The sequence below is a fragment of the Dryobates pubescens genome, chromosome 28 (genome assembly GCF_014839835.1).
Source record: "Dryobates pubescens isolate bDryPub1 chromosome 28, bDryPub1.pri, whole genome shotgun sequence".
In the NCBI taxonomy this organism is placed as follows: Eukaryota; Metazoa; Chordata; class Aves; order Piciformes; family Picidae; genus Dryobates; species Dryobates pubescens.
In genome coordinates, this window is record NC_071639.1 from 7271448 (window position 1) to 7291225 (window position 19778).

General features: G+C 41.3%; 1 protein-coding gene across 1 annotated transcript in view; it reads left to right on the forward strand.

Annotated features, from left to right (window-relative positions):
* Positions 1 to 19778, forward strand: part of FAM184A (family with sequence similarity 184 member A) — a 62497-nt gene that overhangs the window by 21124 nt on the left and 21595 nt on the right. Inside the window, exons 3-9 of the mRNA XM_054174005.1 lie at positions 1811 to 1946; positions 3763 to 3944; positions 4591 to 4788; positions 7007 to 7129; positions 8975 to 9136; positions 11684 to 11809; positions 11983 to 12129. Coding sequence (XP_054029980.1) covers positions 1811 to 1946; positions 3763 to 3944; positions 4591 to 4788; positions 7007 to 7129; positions 8975 to 9136; positions 11684 to 11809; positions 11983 to 12129 — 1074 coding nt within the window. The remainder of the gene's footprint in view (positions 1 to 1810; positions 1947 to 3762; positions 3945 to 4590; positions 4789 to 7006; positions 7130 to 8974; positions 9137 to 11683; positions 11810 to 11982; positions 12130 to 19778) is intronic.

Here is a 19778-nt window from a genome sequence, read left to right on the forward strand (position 1 = left end):
TAGGCTGAACATGAGCCTGCAGTGTGCCCAGGCAGCCAGGAGGGCCAATGGCATCCTGGCCCACATCAGGAACAGTATGGCCAGCAGGAGCAGGGAGGTCATTCTGCCCCTGTACACTGCTCTGGTTAGGCCACACCTCAAGTCCTGTGTCCAGTTCTGGGCCCCTCAGTTTAGGAAGGACGTTGACTTGCTGGAGCGTGTCCAGAGAAGGGCAACAAAGGTGGTGAGGGGCTTGGAACACAAGCCCTATGAGGAGAGGCTGAGGGAGATGGGGTTGCTTAGCCTGGAGAAGAGGAGTCTCAGGGGTGACCTTATTGCTCTCTACAACTACCTGAAGGGAGGTTGTAGACAGGCAGAGGTTGGTCTCTTCTTCCAGGCAACCAGCAGCCGAACAAGAGGACACAGTCTCAAGTTGCACCAGGGGAGGTTTAGGCTGGAGGTTAGGAGGAAGCTCTACACAGCGAGAGTGATTGCCCATTGGGATGGGCTGCCCAAGGAGGTGGTGGAGTTACCATCACTGGAGGTGTTCAGGAGGAGACTTGATAGGGTGCTTGGTTGCATGGTTTAGTTGATTAGGTGGTGTTGGGTGATAGGTTGGACACGATGATCTCGAAGGTCTCTTCTAACCTGGTTTATTCTGTTCTATCATCTACTAATTTTAGCTGTTTTTAGTTTGTCTTTTATTTCTCCAGACTGAATTTATAGTACTTTAGTAGAATCTAGAAGCCCCTATCCAGGGGGAAGTTTTGGTCCCCTTCCTTTCAGCTGTTTGTGAACAGGACATGATTGATCTCTATTGTAATACCAAAGTGTAGTGCACTCAGCTGTAAAAGTAGAGATGTTTGGATTCACCTCGGAGTAATGCTTTCAGGACCAGCTGTAACCCAGCTAAGACCTTTATTATGTTTTACAGCAGGGTTATATAGGGTTTTTGAAAGCAAAGGTGTCACATCTTAATTGGCTATTTTCTACTGGCATACGTGTAATTAAGGCACACAACAGCTCAAAGTAACAAACCAACATTTTAACCCATCCAACCAAATTCTACCCAGCTTCTCTCCTTTCCTTACAAAGTGTTTACATTCTTCTCTGAGCTACAGACTAAACAAAGCTTTCTCTAATTCCAGCAAAGGCAAATCTTCCCCAACATTTCCCCCTTTTTGTTTTCCCTCTCTTCTGTCCTGTTTGGCAGGACACTCAAAACATGCCACTTTCTAGACAAAGATCCCAAACCAAGTCCTTTTCCCCTCTCTCCAAAAGAAGGGGTGGGGAAAAGGGCAACATTTTTGCATCATGTCTCCACATAAATTCATTGCTCCCTTCAAAAACAAAAAGGTTGAGAGAGGAAAGAAGGGGGTGTTGACTGGTACCATGGAGATGCTGACAAACTGGAATGTTTGCCAGGGAGCTTGTGAAATGCCTCTCTAGACTGCACTGTTTCTTACAGAAATGCATTTGACAGCTCTGTCGTACAACTGACACTGTAAACACAACGAGTAGTTTGTGCTCAGTGCAGCCTTGCTTGAAGAGGTTATTAGTGACTATCTTGCCTAAAGGTGTTGTGTTAAGGTTGGAAGGGACCTTAAAGATCCAAGGCCTCATGCAACCTGACCTTGAACACCTGCAGCAAAGAGACATCCCCAGTTTCCCTGGGCAACCTTTTCCAGTGTCTCACCACCCTTACTGAATCTTCTATGACTCTATGAAACTTCTTTACTGAAATGCCTTTTCTCTACCTTTTAACCTAATGTTCATTTAAATTTGAATGTGATAGCATATAATAACAGGCATTATACTGTTCTTTCTCTAGGTTCTTCAAAAACAGCTAGATGATGTGAAGGAGGAGGAAATGTCATTGTTAAGCAAACATAAAGAAGTGGAAAGCGAGCTAGCAGCTGCTCGAGAGCGCTTACAGCAGCAGGCGACTGATCTTGTTCTCAAAGCCAGTATGTATGTCAGTAACTTAATCTGGAAGTGAGCTTCATCTGTGTATTTGAGCCTTTCCTTTCTCTGTTAAACTTGTGCAGGATTAGAGTGCCTAAAAACTGTCCAGTTCTGTCCATGGAAGCTTCTGACAAGTTTAAGTGCGTTTCAAAGCTCTTTTGATATCACATGCCTTTCTTGTGTACTCGTCTAAATGTGCATCTTTGTATACCATGTACATATCTTCCAAGCCTACTGTCAGAAGTTTATCACTTAATCTATTAGAGGTTTCTTTATAGCTGTTTTCTTGACTTCTCTGTGCTCATTGGCATATGGGAAGACAGAAAGTCAGTGTGGATGACATCCCCTTGTTTGAAGTCTGGGATGTGGCCAGGCTATTCCACCCTGCCTTAATGTTTGAAAATAGTTCACAGCATTAGCTTGCTAATAGTGCAGTAGCTTACTGTTTATACTATATATAACATTATATTTATTATTACTGTAATAATTTGCTAATACAGATGTCTACATGTGGGTTAACCCTCCAACTCTGTATGCAAATCTGGCCTGTGTCAAGGCTTTGTTTCTGTCCTTTAAAATAATGAAGCAGTTCCTACTGATGGACTGAGTGTGTCTGCTGCCTAGGAGAGCTTTGTACCTAGTTTCTTAGCAGCTTCAATTTAGAAGCAATGCTTTGTTATTAAAACTCAACTAATCTGTCATTTTTGAAGGCTGCAGTAATATCAGGGGAGTTGTGACCAGAAGTTGTGACTATAAAAGTAATAAAGTACTTATTCTGAGTAGACATTGAAGTTTCTTACCTGGATGCTTTCTCCATGTGGAACTGTTAAGCATCTCTGTGTCATCCTTGAAAGTCTGCTTAGTTGTTGCCTTTTTAATCATATCCTAATTTACAGAGGGTGTATTTCAAACATGTCTAAGTCGGGGTTTCTGTCAGAGGACTTTGTTCCAAGATGGGATGTGAACTTATCTATGACTTCATGATGCTCCTGCAAAGATAAATAGTGGAAAAATGTTCCCCCCACCCCTTGTCTTCAAATTGAAGTCTTCAAAACATGCTCTTTTTCAATAATAGCATCCTACCCTCTCTTCAGCCTGTCCCAGAACAACAGAAGTTCCACTGCTTTGGTCAGTTACCTGGCAGCAGTATTTTCACCAATACAGATGCAAATTTTGAAGATCAGGGACAAAAGTTTCTGAAGTCATTAATCTCTCCACTGCAGATGTGAAGGACAAACAATTCTACTGCCTAATTTTGAAAACAGGGGGGGTTATTATTATTTAGGGATTAAAACCAAGCCTCTAACCTGCAAGGATTTGGATTGTGCTTTGCTGTGGGCAGAATGAGTTCTGCTATGTCTTTTAGTCATGCCTATAGCAAAACATAAGTCCAATTCCAGGAGTTTTGTATAGCTTTAGCTGCTATACCTAGCATGCTGGTTAAGTTCTAAGTTTGATAAAACAAATGCATCTTTACTGTTAGACTTCAATGTTCTGCTTATTGTTGGGTAAAAATGTGTGGGCTTAGGCAGGGGAAGTTCTTCAAGGTAATTGTGTTCATACTATTGCCTACCTCTTGATTTCTCTCAAAGTCATTATGCAAATCTAAACCAGGCACTTGACTGTTGCTGGTCATTTTTCAATACAACTGAAGAAGGAGAAGTTGAGGGGAGGGCAAGCAGTGCAGTGAAGGTAATGGAGGTCTACATAAAGGCTTCCACAAGAGTTGTACTTGAAGAAATCACTGGAGTATGAATGTGTGCTTCAGTTGTGTGAAACCAATGCAATGAGGTTTAAAAAGGATTGTTTTGGTTTTAGGTCACATTGGAATGCTTCAGGCTACTCAAATGACTCAAGAAGTTACAATCAGAGACTTGGAATCAGAAAAGTCAAGACTAAAAGAAAAACTATCCCAACTGGAAGAGGAAAGGAACTTACTACAAAGCAAAACACAAAGTCTGGATGAGCGACAAAGGCAGCAAATTCTGGCCTTGGAGAAGGTTAAACAACTTACTGACTTCAGCTGAATAAAACCAAAATGCTTAAAATTCTTAGGGAAAAACTTCTTGATTATTTTAATTAGTTTGATATGACTGGACTGGGAGCTGCAGTAGTATGTTCCAAGTATGTTTCATGTAGCAAATACAATGAGTAATGCAGAGTGTAAAATGCGAGTAGAGGGGAGTCAGGTTAGATGATGTTCAGACTACTTTGCACATCTTCTAACAATTCCATTTCATTTGTGACCTGGTGTGTAGATGCCTAGTAGCTAAAATGTCTCAATGAGGAGAAAGGTGAAATGCTCAAAGAAGAATTGAAAAAGCTATTCTCTAAAACTGTGCTGAACATGTGTGGAAATACTGAACTGAATTGTTCTATGGGCTTGATACCCAATTGCTGTTTTCCCAGATCAAATAGAGCAGGAAAAATATCTTTTAATATGGATGTAGTGCTTTGCATGGTTATACTGAGACTATTTTGTTGTTGTTCTTGAACTATTTAATTGGTGCTTAATGTTTGCTCAGTTTGTGTTGTGTGAAGACAATTCTTCTAGGTTTATGCCACCAGTAATGCTTCAGGTTTTTTTCTTCCTACTGTTTGGATTTTACTGTTTAATAGAAATGACTTTATTCTTCTGTCTCATAGAAAGTAAATGAAGCAAGGGAGACACAACGTGAATATTATGAGAAGGAGCTGGTAAAATTGCAAGCAAGATTGGAAGGAGAAGCTGCACAGCTAAAGGAGGCTCATTCCAAGACCTTAGAAGAATTGGCATGGAAACACCATACTGCAATTGAGGCTGTACACACTAATGCTAATAAGGATAAGAAAAAACTGCAAATGGTAGGTTTGTGTCTTCTTAATGATCAAACATATTACAGAAAGCAAATGTTAGAGTTTGAACTTTGTATTGCATGCTCTTGTCATATGGCAGGCTTTATTTGGTGTTACCATGGCTCCTAGGCTGCAGTGTGCCCAAGCGGCCAAGAGGGCCAATGGCATCCTGGCTTATATCAGGAGAGGTGTGGCCAGCAGGAGCAGGGAGGTCATTCTGCCCCTGTACACTGCACTGGTTAGGCCACACCTCGAGTCCTGTGTCCAGTTCTGCGCCCCTCAGTTTAGGAAGGATGTTGACTTCATGGAAGGTGTCCAGAGAAGGGCAACGAAGCTGGGCAGGGGTTTGGAACACAAGCCCTATGAAGGGAGGCTGAGGGAGCTGGGGTTGCTTAGCCTGGAGAAGAAGAGGCTCAGGGGTGACCTTCTTGCTCTCTACAACTCCCTGAAGGGAGGTTGTAGCCAGGTGGGGGCTTGTCTCTTCTCCCAGGCAACCAGCACCAGAACAAGAGGACACAGTCTCAAGCTGTGCCAGGGGAGGTTCAGACTGGATGTTAGGAAGTTCTTCACAGAGAGTGTGATTGGCCATTGGAATGTGCTGCCCAGGGAGGTGGTGGAGTCACCACCACTGGAGGTGTTCAGGAGGAGACTTGATAGGGTGCTTGGTGCCATGGTTTAGTTGATTAGATGGTGCTGGATGATAGGTTGGACACGATCTCAAAGATCTCTTCCAACCTGCTTTATTCTATTCTAGTAATGGAAATAGTTATAAGACACATTCATTTACTCTTTCATGTTTGCTTTCTTTGTAAATTTAAATATGCCTGTTACTAAAACAATGTCTCTTAAGGGTCTCTGGAAATCCTTTTCTTTTACTGTAGTCAGCTGTGGGTTTCTGTTTGTTCCTAATGTTGAGAATAAAACAAAGGATAACTAAAAATCCTTGTTCTTAAATCATGAAATTATTTTAAATGGGAAACAGCTCTGTAAATGTGAGAAATATGAAATGATTTTAGCAAAGAAAAATTGCCAATGACAACATCTTGGGTCAAGATTTTGGATCTTAACTGTCTCCTCTGTCCAACCTGTCTTGCTAAGCAGATGTTTTTTATTCAAGGACCAGACAGTCTCAAAGGCAGAGAAAAATTGAGTTTAGTATGAGGAAGAAGCATGGTACAAGGAGCCTTGGGATAGAGAACATGAGGATTTATTTGGCCTAAAATACTGGGAAAGGCATTTGGGATTTGGAAATCCTTGGGAAAAAGGGAACAGAAGAAAGTTCTAAAGAATGAGAGTAGGACTGAAGAAATGGCCTAAATATATCTCTTTGCTTCAATTCTTCCCTCTGTAAAATGAGCTGGAAAAAGGGTATCAGTTCATAGGAGAATTATGAAAATAGAGCTGCTAATAATTTTGCAGCACTGCACAGCTGTACTGACAAGTATCATAAAAGAACTAATTACTCAGTTATCAGAATGGGGTCTGAATAGCACTAGTGCCAGCAGATTTCAGTGTGAACAAGAAAAACTGAGCAAGTCTTTCAGCAAGCACCGTTTGTCCCACGTGGAGGTTGACCTGGGCCCAGTGTAAATTATTAATAAGGCTCATGTGAGAAATGAAATTATCTTCTCAGGACTGGGCTATTACTCCACAGAGACTGACTGAAAGCAGAAGTGTTGTTTAATAGCCTTCAAGTTCAACTCCATTAAAATTCACTGTTGATTTCTTTTATTTCTATATAAATTTTATATGTGTAGGTTATATTTTTTGTTTGTTTATTGTGACAGCTTGAAAAGCTTCCCAAAGCTCAGCTTGGATTTTAAGCATTGCTATTTCCTGTGGGGATTATGTGTAGGAGCTAGATGGGTGAAGGCTGAAGATTAAGCTGGTTATTGATGGATTTTGATGAAAAGTGAAAAGTTGTGCACTGAAAAAATGAAAGGAGATACAGTTCTAATGATTTTTGGGGAGTTAAGTGCAAAGTGGAGGCAGCAATTGAAAAGGAAGTCCTGTTTGTCTTTATTCTGTGATTAAACAAGTGTGTCAGATTAGAAAGTGAAGTAACAGAATCAAGCATCCATTGGAAAAGGAAGTAAAATTCATGGTTGTACACTTTAAGGAAAGGATGATTGTTGGTTGAAGTCAGGAATTATGCATGTGCACCTGTAGTTTGTGATGACCTCATGCTGAGTATTTAATGTTTCTTCCATCCTTCTTATTTCTGTAGGAGTTGGAGCAGCAGTTTGAGAAGGAGAAACTGCATTTGGAGGATGATAAGAATCAGCTTCGACAACAGCTAGAGAACATGAAGGAAGAGCTGACAACAAAACTGACTTCTGCCAACCAGGAGGTGAGGGTTAACTCAATTCACAGGATTAAGGTTGGAAGGGACCTCAAGGATCATCTAGTTCCTACCCCACTGCCGTGGGCAGGGACACTTTCCACTAGATCAGCTTGCCCAGAGCCAGCCTGGCCTTAACATACAGGGACAGGGCTTCCAATTGCACAGTTGATGTCAACGGCCTTGCTTCTTTTAACTCTGCTTATTTCCTCTTTAGGTACAAGACCTCTGTGCAAAATATGTCAGGAGACAGAGGGGAAAATTGATTGTGTTTCTTTACAATGAACATTGTAAATTCTGGTCAGCTTCCTGACTTGCAGGTTATCTTCCTATATTTCCATCAAAAGATGATATGAAATATTTATAGTGAGACTCAAATTACTTAGTGTTCTGATATGCTACCTGTGTGAAGTGTATCTCAATACAGTTGTTATTTGAAGTTTGAAATCAACACCTTTCATAATGTTTTAAAGCTAGAAATGCATTCATACTGATACCAAAAGGTCTGAAACTTCTATCTTGCTGCAAGAAAACAATGAATCCATTTCATTGGTCAGCAGGTCATACATATGATTTCAGTGTGTGGTTTAAGACAGACTTAAGCTTTAATTTAAGTGCTTTTTTGCAGTGCTGCTTGCTGTTTTGTGTAGTCTGCAAGTTCTGGAAATGGCAGGGGTTTGTCTAATTCTGGTGGCTTGCAGTTTGCACAAATGTTAAACTTCCTTTAGAACAGAACTGCTGGCTTCTAATAAATGGGAAAAGATGCCCTCCTGAAGATATTTATTATTGTAATAGAAGAATATATACATGGATATGTTTACATGTTATATATTGATATTATTTACTCTACCTTTAGTGAAGGAACTCTAACAAACTAAATAAGGAATTGGGGCCAGCTGCTGTTTGGTAATTGAGCTTATGCATTCTTATGCCAGGAGAAATGTCATACAGCGTATTTTACATATGGAGAGAATGAGAGGAAGTATGCAGGCAATGGATTTGGGGTGGTCTGTAAATCCACCATGTATAGTACAGACAAATGCTTCACTTGCAGCTGTAGCTTACTCTTGGGTCTCTACTGACAGCTGACAAGAGTTTCTCAATGTCTTCAGTGACCTGGAAGAGACTTCCCTGTGAAACGCCTGGCACATCTTTAGCTTAGTGCTTGCATTTCTACTGCTGCTGCTTTTTCTGTTTATGGATGTCACTTAACAGTAGGCTTGTATGTGTGGTTAGCAGTTGGACTCAAAGATCTTAAAGGCATTTTCCAGCCTAAATGATTCTATAGTGTATTACTTGGTGAGGGGTTTGGAACACAAGCTCTATGAAGAGAGGCTGAGGGAGCTGGGGTTGCTTAGCCTGGAGAAGGGGAGGCTCAGGGGAGACCTTATTGCTGTCTACAACTACCTGAAGGGAGGTTGTAGACAGGCAGAGGTTGGTCCCTTCTCCCAGGCATCCAGTACCAGAACAAGAGGACAGTCTCAGGCTGTGCCAGGGGAGGTTTAGGCTGGATGTTAGGAGGAAGTTCTATACAGAGAGCGTGATTGCCCATTGGAATGGGCTGTCTGGGAAGGTGGTGGAGTCACCATCATTGGGGTTGTTCAGGAAACTTGATAGGGTGCTTGGTGCCATGGTTTAGTTGTTTAGGTGGGTTGGATTGGTTGATGGGTTGGACACGATGATCTTGAAGGTCTCTTCCAACCTGGTTTATTCTATTCTATTCTATTCAAAACTTCCTGCAGATGTTTGCTTAGTTCCAGCTTCCCTGCTGAGAAAGCTGTGTTTGAGCCTATGCCACCCTCTTTAGTTTTCATGGGCTTGAGAGTAATTTGGTTTGGTTTTTTTCTGCCTCAGGTTTGTCGTCTGCAAGACCTGGTACGAAAAAGTGAACAAGGCCTCGGTACTGCTGAAGGACATATCTCCAGTCTTCAAGAAACTCAGGAAATACTCCAGAAAGAACTAGAATTAACCAGAGCAAGACTGCGAGAGACCACAGATTCATTGTATAGTGTTGAGGTAACCACAACATTGGGGAATAAATTGTGCAAAGCACAGGTCACACATTTTACATGTTCAAAAGTATTACACACTTACACAACATCAAAGGAGCTTCAAATGGCTTCATTAAAAGAGAGATTTCTCTTTTTATTCCAAACGGGGGGGGGGGGGGGGGGGGGGGGGGGGGGGGGGGGGGGGGGGGGGGGAAGGGGAAAGCTAGGTTGGATTGGTTTGGTTGTGTTTTCAGTTTGGTTTTTTGGGGGGTGTTTTGTTGTTGTGGTTGTTTCCTTTCAGAAGACTTTTAGCGTTTAACAGATATTGCTGCAAGCACATCGTTCTGTGGTTAATATAAAGTACAGCAACTAAAGTATGTCTGTACAAAATGTAGCCAGAGCTGGACTTTTTCAGGGGCTTGACAGAATTTCAGGAGAATGTAGGAAGAGTATGTGTTACACCAGTGCTATTCTAGACAGTTTCACATCTTGGTATAAAACAAGATCCAGAGCTTACTGGCTCTAGAGGTCATTGAAACCTCTAAAATGTTAACCATGTTCTCCTCAAGGAATGGACACAACTTCCCTTTCAGGCTCCTAAATGAGAATTTCAGAAGATGCTTGAGAGCAGTTTAAGATGCATCCTATGAAATCCATCCTTGAAATGTAGCAGGTTATAATCCAGAAAATGTGCCCATAGATATGTGCTTCATAGATATGAAGCCATGAATTTGTCTGAGCAAAAATACATAGCCATTTTAGTTGGCTTAAATGGAACTGGAACCATCAGCAGTTCACTGACTTCAACACTAAGTATAACCTTCACAATTTTACTCCTCAGCACATGATGTACATTTACAAGATCACAGCAATATTTGAAGCAGAGCAGCAAATGGAACAATCCCTGAATCTCTTTTCATACTGGGGTTATTTTCTTAACAAAACCAGCCTGAAGCAGGGTGTTGGGTTTTGTTTGGTTTGCTTTAATTTTTTTAAGCTCTAGCCATGAGATGTGCACCCTATTGAAGTTCATAGCTTCCTCTGTTTTTCATATCACTACATGGCCATACAAATTTTCACACCAATTACTCATTCTTCTCTCTCTACCTATTAACAACCTTTAGCTATTCAGACAGAGCAGTTTACCAGCGACAACATTTACCATAACAGATTAAAAATATGTAGAAATGAGAAAGTCCTACAGAAAATGTCTCAGGGGGGGACTTGATGGGGTGCTTGGTGCCATGGTTTAGTTGTTTAGGTGGGTTGGATTGGTTGATGGGTTGGACACGATGATCTTGAAGGCCTCTTCCAACCTGGTTTATTCTATTCTAAATAGTATTAAAAGTCTTAATCAAACTCAGATGACTGAATGAAGCAAGCAGCACTGAAAACCATTTGTGTATGTATCATTTCTAGGTAGCACCTAATACTATCCTGGTATGATAAAATTTGAACAGAAATGGATAGGAGTTCCTATTTATTTCTTTTTCCTATGTTCAGATTGTAGCCCTGTTTCTAGCAGATTTGTCCAGTCAAGAGACCTAAGGAAGATGCTTGAACTTTGCATCAGATACAGGTAGTTCAAGCTTTGAAATTCAAATGCTGTTTGCTGCTTTTAAGAATGAATTATTTCTTTTTTTAAGAATTAAAATCAATCTCCCAAACATGCTTGACAAGAACCTAAGCAGTCTGCTTTAATCCTGAAGTTAGTTCTGCAGTGAGCAGGACTTGATGACCTTTCAAGGTTCTTTCCAACATAAATTATTCTGAATTCAGTGTAACAGTATTTGAAAAGATTACTTCCAGAATGACTGACTGAAAAATTGCCTCTTTTATTTTTTTAGGCTTTATATAGGAGTGTAGAATTGTGTTCCACAGGAAAGAAATATCAGCACATCTATAGGCATTAATTTTTTTGGAATTAGGAATAGAATTAACCAGCTTGGAAAAGACCTTTGAGATCACCGAGGACAACCCATCATCCAACACTATTTAATCAACTAAACCATGGCACCAAGCACCCCATCCAGTCTCCATATACACCTCCAGTGATGGTGATTCCACCACCTCCCTGGGCAGCCCATTCTAGTGGCAAATCACTCTGTGAAGAGCTTCTTCCTAACAGCCAGCCTAAACCTCCCCTGGCACAGCTTGAGACTGTGTCCTCTTGTTCTGGTGCTGGTTGCCTGGGAGAAGAGACCAACCCCCACCTGGCTACAACCTCCCTTCAGGTAGTTGTAGACAGCAAGAAGGTCTCCCCTGAGCCTCCCCTTCTCCAGGCTAAGCAACCCCAGCTCCCTCAGCCTCTCCTCATAGGGCTTGTGCTCCAAAGCCCTCCTCAGCTTTTTTGCCCTTCTCTGGACACATTCTAGCACCTCAACATCTTTCCTAAACTGAGAGGCACAGAATTGGACACAGGAACTGGACACAGAATTGGACACAGGAATGACACACTGACAAAGTTAGGGCTCAAGTTTCATGAGCCTGTTGTAACTGATATTTTTATTACAAATACACTCAAAGGTTTTTTGCTGCTGATCAGTCTCTATTGTGAAGTTTGTGTTTGCAGGGAGAGCTAGATCAGGAAAGACAACAGCATGAGGCAATGATTGCTGCCATGAGGGAGGAGGAGAAGTTCAAAGTTGACAGAATGGCTCGAGACTTGGAAATAAAGTGGACGGAAAATCTTCGGCAAGTATTAATTTTTCTTGACTTCTTGAAGACCTGAAGTATGCCTTACCTGCAGATGCAAGGCAAAAGTTTCTATTGTCTACAATTTTCTAGTTATTATTCATTTGGTAATTCTTTTTTGACCTTTTGCACAAGTTTCCACTGCACTTCAGTTATTTGGCTTTTGCTTGTAGACAGGAATGCAATAAGCTTCGTGAAGAGCTGAGGCTGCAGCATGAAGAGGATAAGAAGGCAGCCATGACTCAGCTGTTGCAGCTGAAAGAACGTGAGAAAAATGCAGCAAGGGATGGATGGCAAAAAAAAGTTGAAGATCTTTTAGACCAGGTAACTATGGTGTCTTTGAGAATTGGAAGATCATTAAAATCGTGTTGCTGGTGTTTTATTGCCAATTAACTACATAAAATTAGGTGCGAGGTCTCTTGGAAGTGAAATTTTTAGCACAATGCTTCTTACACCTAATCATTATCAAACTTGTAAAGTAATAGGTGAAGATGCCTTAAAATTATATCAGTGTCCTTGTTTGCACTAAATGTGTATGAACCTTTTTACAGTTTGGGTTTTTTTGAAGGGAGGGATCTGGAGGGAGGGGTTTGACAGTCACACCTCTTCCCTACCAGGTTTTTTTTCATGCTCACCTGTTCTCTTTGTAGACATTTACCAATGGTGATTTTTTGGAGCTATCCCTTATCTTTACAATCATAGCAAGGTACAAGTCCCACTGAAATGTCCCTTATTTTCTGACAAGTTTTATTACAGCTGTCTCTTCTGTTATGTGCTGTGGAATGATGTTTTGGGACTTTTTTTTTGTAAACACTGAGTTTTTAAATTGCAACTCCTATTTCTAGATTCCATTATGTGAAATAATTTACAGAAGGGACTTGTTTTGTTTCCAAACAATAAATGCTATAGGGTTGGTTTTGTTGACCACAGTTTGAATGAACAGCTGATAGAGAAGAAAGGTACTTTAAAGTAAAAGGATAAGCTTTTGGAGCTCATTAAGTTCTTGTGATTTCAGGCTGGTTATGTGCAATGGCATTTAATTTCCTGTCTAATTTGATAAGTAAATGAACATGCACTTGATTATGCAGCTTCCTATAGGAGTTTTATTTTGCTGACAAGAGAATTTAAGTTGGTAAAATCTTGTGGCTTTGGCTCATAAAGCCTGGAGGCTTTCAGAGTTCTTGGTCTGTTACTCTTTACAATGTGAATGTAATAAGACTTGGGCTCATTTGATTTTAAGTTTCTCTTCTTGCCTTTACCCAATTTTAGTTTACTCCCTTTTACCTATAAATAGCATTTTCTCTAGGAAAATACAATATAAAAGGGATATGGTAAGCTTTCTCTAGTTTTAATGTACTTCTGAAATAACTTCTCTCTACTTCTAAAAGTTACTATCCATTCTGAAACTGTAGGTCAGATTCAGGTCTCTTTTTCTGCATGTGGAAGAAACTTGATGTCAGAAAGCAACTAATAGAGTAGAGAATTTGCAGACATGGGAGGGGTTTGGGCGTGTGTTTCAGAATGCAAAGATTACTGGACACTTCCATGGATTCATAGAATGGTTTGAGTTGAAGGAGACCTTCCACTTCCAACCCCTGCCATGGGCCAGGACGCTTTCCACTAGACCAGGTTGCTCAGTGCCTCATCCAACCTGGCCTTGAATGCCTCCAGGGAGGCAGCATCCACAGCCTCCCTGGGCAACCTGTTCCAGTGTCTCCCCACCTCCTTGTACAGAATTTTTCCCCACTATCCAGTCTAAACCTCCCTTGCTCAAGTTTAAAGCCATTCTCTCTAATCCTATTACTACAGGCCCTTGTAGAAAGTCCCTCTCTAGCTCACCTATCGCTCTCTTCAGGTACTGGAAGGCTGCTCTGTGTTAATCTAGAATGAAGCTATTCTGAGTGGAAAATGCATTGGGCCTGCTCTCATGCTACAGGAACTACTTCAGAAGGCTTGGCTGTGCTTGGCAATCTGTAAATATGCAGTCAGGTTCTGCCCCAGGGGGTCTGCAGTCTAAACAGACTGGACAGAGCAACAAAAAAGTGAGATTCTTCTGCAGTTACAGATACTTGTTAACAGCAGTGGGCAGAATTCCAATTTTGGTTCATCAAAAGGATCTCTTCATACCTGTCTTCCTTCAACTACACTGAACTAGAGCAGCCCGAGATACTGCAGGAGGGGTGGAAAATTGTGAATTTGTTACACCCAGCCCCAGTCTTCATTAGAGAAGATGCATTAAAAACCCATTTGAAATGCATGAAGCCTGTGTGAAAATTGGGAAGAGAGCAGAGATCCAACTCCCCTTTCTGCAATTCAGATGTTTACACCTGAGGCACTGATCTGATCTATTCCAGTAGCACTATACAATGATTTACCAAAATCATAGAAGATGTATCAAAATCATACAAGATCAAGAGCTCTGCTAAATATTTGAATTATTAACTTGACAGAAAATGTGGACTACATCTGCTCTGTGTGTTGAGAAAGAGCTTGTTGTGTAAATGCTGTTCAGAAACTAAATGCATATCAATGTGGGTGCATAACTTCCTAATCTGCATTGATGCCTCTCAGATTCCATTGAAAAACAAGCTGCAAAGAAATGCAGCACCTAACTTGGAGTACAGGAATGGTTATGTGAGCAAACTGCTAAGAGAACAAGAGCTGAAACAACCCCAACCAACCAAAAATCCCCCAAACCAAGTTGAATTTAATGGAGAGAAGTGACACAGTGTAGTTAAACTGTAGAAAAACAGAATGCGGAGCATGTGCATCTTGGAATGCTGCTGGCTTATGCCAGAAAGACTTGAGTGAAGAGCTAGAGCTATAAATGGCAACAATTTTTCAAAGATAAGTAAAAGTTCAATCAAAAAGAATCTGTCCCAAAAGTGCAGGAAGCTGCTTTTTTGTTGTTGTTTCTATGTTCTGTTTTCCCTTTACATTGTTACCCTGATCTGTGAATTTCTGCTTTCTACTAGTTGCACACTTTTTTAAAGTGAGCTCCAGCCCTTGCATAAAGCAAGGTAATAGTTTTTGCTTTGGTGGAAGTGATGCCCAGTGGGCCTCATGGAATGCATGTAGGGTTATTGTTATTCTGGCAGTATAGCCTTGTTATGAGTAAGATAATTGTCTTGAGAGAAAAGGCTCTTCAGCTGATGAAGTGCTTAAATACATTGACAGCTGCAAAGCATCACTTACTATCCACAGTTACATGGGGTTGGTAGGTTAACCAAACTGGAGTCTAGAGACCAAGTGTGTAGTTCTTCTTGTATCAGAGAGAAATGATTCTAGAAGGCATAAAAAGGAAGTGGTTTTCCTTTTTTCCTGTAAATTTTACCGAGTGCTTCTCCCTCAATCCATGTGAGTTTCCTCATGAAATATGGAATGAACTCAGATGTGGGAGATCTTTGCCATTGCTCTTAGCTGTGTAATGGGCTTTTAACACTGCTCTTGAAAACATTTCACTGCTGAGAGGGCATCAGGCATGGACGAAATGGCAGCAGCCTTCATGTTTAAAGCAGAAATCTCCTGTCTATTCTGCCTCTCCCTCTTGTGCCAACTTCAGTTCTGGGCAGTGAAACACATGGTTAAGACCTGCATTCATCTTGGCCATTTCTTCTTCTGATTAATGTTTGTTTGTGTAAGCTGAATCAAGCGTTCTGTGGATGGATTTTTCTGTATCTGAGCAAATACTGCTTCTCCCATCTTCCTTAGCTTTTCAGTAAAACATGTTCCAGTAAAAGAAATGTTTGTGCCATCATTTTTTTCCCTCTTTCTCATGTAGCTTCATGCTCTGCCATGGCCAAACATGAGTGTGGCACTCTTCTTTCTGAGTTTGAGTTTTCACACACAAAGATAGCATCTTCTGCTAATGGAAATATTACAAATAATACTGTGAGAATGGACAAAAGCATACTACAAAAGTTTTGGTAGCTGCTGTTTGCTTCTCCTGCTGCAAAGGGGAAAAAACCCCACAGTTGCAGACACTTTCTTGTTGGAGTTTGTTCCTCTTTAAACTATCAATCAGAATGCCTTGCATTTACTTTGTCATCAAAATAGAAATACTTCTCATCTAGATACTCAAATTGTAATTCTCAGAAAATGTCAAACTCCTCCTTGAAATCCCAGCCACTGAGTTCTCTATATTTTGGCCTGTGTCTGGGGCTGAACTACAGCAGTGACCCCTCCCCAGTGGAGAAGGGGATTTGGGGAGAAGACCCATAGGTTGAAATGAAAATGGAGTTAATGAAACAGCCAAGCTACTACCAATGTAAGCATAACGTACATTAGGTTATACTCAGCCCAGTGAATGCACAGCTGTCGCAATAAAAAGGAAAGCAGTCCTCAAGAGCAGGAGAAGGAAGAGGAACAGGGGGAGGAACCTGAGCAGGAGCTGAAGAATCCCCTACTCCTCAGGAAACTTCCCTCTTTATAAGAAGTGTGAAGTTCTTGGTTTTGGATACATCTGGGAGCCAACTCGGGTCAGCTGCCCTGGCTGACTTGAAGCTGCTGATGGTCTGCAGCCCATGGCAGGCCTGTGAATCTGTCCCAGCATGACCAGGACAGAGTATATCCTTGTTCATTAAGTGAAGTGTTGTAGGAATGTCACAAAGTTCTGTAATTGACCATTGGCAGTTGTTGCTCCACCTTCTGTGCCTGTGTGGAGGTGCTTATCACAGAGCTGACATGCATCCACATCAGGAGAATCAGGAAAGCTGCTTTCTATCCCCAGCACAAGGATTACTGGCCTGTCCCACAGCCTGGCTAATCCTTGCTTTAGAAGATTTGCTGTTGAATGGATGCTGGGAATTTCTACAAGAAATAATTTTCACAGACCATCTATAAACTTTCTGAAAGAAGGGAGATTGAGTACAGAATCATTTTGCTCTGCCTCCTATCTCTTGATACTGTCCTGAGCACACTGTCTAAAGCCTTACCTGTCAGAAACTGAGAGGAGGTGAATTTCAAGTTACTTCCCTCTAATTCTCTTTGGGCATTCTTGCATTCAGTAATACTAGTAGGGCTACCATGACACCTAGTGGATGGGAAGGGATTTTGGGCTGGATTTAAAATGCACTTGGAAGTCTAAAATGCTGAAATCCAAAATAATAATTCCTTACCAAAGAGGGAGCAAAGAATGGAGAGCACCTGGGATACTGTTTAAGGTAAGATTGTAAGTCTCCTCATTCAGCTGTAGATACTTGTTGCTTTTCCAAAGGACTTCCACTTCCTGAGCTCTCAGGAACCTTCAGAAATGACTGCAGCTCTCAAAACTGTGCTCTTATGGGGGCTGTGCTGTGAGTCCTGCAGACCTCACAGAACCAGGGGAGCTTTAGGAGTTTCTGTCTAGGTCCAGTACCTGTGTACATCCTGCCACTCACCACTGATTTGGAAAAATCAGCATTCTTGTGTTTTGAGTGTGGAAACTATGCTTTAAGCAAGTCAGAAGCTGCTGGACTTGAGTGTGTGAATAATCATGTCAGGCTGAGTGAATTAAGCCCCAAGAGGGCCACCTGTGGAGGGTGCTTCCCTTGTGTCAAGAATGAATACTTCTCAAAGTATCCCCTTTGTTCTGGGCTCTCTGTTCTGTGCAGAAATGTGATTCTGAAGGTGGTGTTGGTGCTTTTGTTCTTTTCTTCACTGCTCATTGTAGTTCTGTCTGAAGCTTGAACATGAAAACAAATGCCTAACCTTCAGCTGTACTCTCTCTCTTTCTGAGCTTTTAATTATGGTGAGCCCATTCAGCCCATACTGCCCTCTGCATTGTTTCACTCTGTGTTTAAAAGATTCTCAGTGTAACAGAGGAAATTCATTAAAGACCATTTACAAGTAAGAGCTACTCAGCAATACAAACAAAAGCAACAGAACAAATTGGAGTTTTCAAAGTATTTTCAGGGAGATGCAGATGGAATCTCAACAAATGTTAGCTTTGATGCTAACAGGAGTAAAAAATATGTCACTGCACTTCTTTTTATAATCTCTCTTGGGGCCTTCTTAATTTACTTTTTTTTTTCCTTTCATGGTACTGTTTAATTACATTTAAAAATACATCTAGGCTGATGTTGAAGTTATGATGTCTTCATATCCAAAGAAACTTGTCTGTCTGATCACAAACTTCTAATCAGAATTGAACATTACCATTTTGTGTTGGGAGTTAGTTAAGGATGAGACTGAGGCACCACTTGATTGTACCAGTCAATGGATGAGAAGAACACTAAATTTTTAATACAGTATGCAATTAATGATGCATGAATCAGAAAATAATTGATAGTAGTGTTAAGTTTAATCTTGTAAAACTGCTAGAGAGAGGTCTAAACCAAAGCAAACAGTGATACGAGGATGAGCAGAGGGTTGGAGCACCTCTCCCATGAGGACAGACTGAAAGAGCTGGGGCTGTTCGGTCTGGAGAAGAGAAGGCTCTGAGGTGACCTTATGGTGGCTTTCCAGTATCTGAAGGGGGCTACAAGAAGGCTGGGGAGGGACTTTTTAGGATATCAGGGAGTGATAGGAATAGAGGGAATGGAATGAAGCTGGAGGTGGGGAGATTCAGGCTGGATATGAGGAGGAAGTTCTTCACCATGAGAGTGGTGAAGCCCTGGAATGGGTTGTCCAGGGAGGTGGTTGAAGCCCCGTCCCTGGAGGTGTTTAAGCCCAGGCTGGATGAGGCTCCCAGCCAGCCTGATCTGGTGTGGGGTGTCCCTGCGCATGGCAGGGGGGTTGGAACTAGATGATCCTTGTGGTCCCTTCCAACCCTGACTGAGTCTATGATTGTACACCACTCCCAAAATAAAATTTTAATCCTATACTCCCTTAAATGTAAAACAAAGAGTGACAAGAAACTAGTTTGAAAACAGTACCCCTAGCTTCTTTGCTCTGTTTATGTACCTTTTACACAGGTTCAAAACCAATGAAAACAGTGGACCCTGGGAGGAATGAGAGATAACTAGCTAGGTGGGGCAACATTTGTTTGAGATTCAGCAGCTGAATAAAATTGTAGATTAAGGGCTCCTCTTGACAGATAGCTTTGTGCTTCAAGAAAGATTAGCCAACATGCAGTTATAATATTTGAAATGCTGACAGCATTATGACAAAGTGAAATGAAGCTCTAGTACCATTCCAGAATTACCAGGAGGCTTGAATGATCCTGTTTATCCTCTGACCATTGAACTTGGACTTTGTCAGATTAAAAAGCATATAATCCAAAAGTCAAAAAGGTAAAAATTGGTTTAAATAACTACATATTTTTCCTAATGGTTTGATAGAGCTCTACAAGTGGAAAAGAGAAGAGCTATCTTTTTCAAGTACCCAATCTTGTGACAGCCTGGTCACAGCACTTTGCCACAGGGTTGCTACAAACCCAGCAGGAAATCGGGATCAATTAGATCCCAGAGACAGTTACACACTTCAGAATTCTTCCTATTTCGTTTTCCTCACCTGAAAACTTGGATTTTGAGAGAGAGGGGGAAGGGGCTCTGAACTCTGCTCTTTCTTACCAGCCAAAATAGGCAAACTTTGCAGCTGTTCCATTCCAAGCATGTCACAAGCCTGAAGCCAAGTACAAAACATTGTAGTAGGAAACAGCTGCTTTCCAAATCTCTGCAGAGTCATCTGTCGCATAAGCACTGCACAGCCAGAGACAGTGCATCTGCTGACACATCAGGCTTCCTCTTCAAACCAAAGACTTCTCTCAGGGGAAAGCTTTGGGGTGGTTGTTATTAGCTGGGTAAAATAAGCTTATGCTGAAGTTCTTTTCAGCTTCTTCAATAGACATCTCAGAAAATAGTGACATCTCAGAAAATGGATGCACATAGGTTTTCTTGTTCAGAAAGGTTAGCAGCATCTATTGGAGGTCATTCTTAGGATGAGGCAAAGGCTGTGTAGCAGTCTGGATCTGCTTTGATGCAATAGATGAAGCTGAACTTTCTCTAATTAGGGTCTCAGGTATTATACAACAAACCCTGTTGCCAGCACTACTT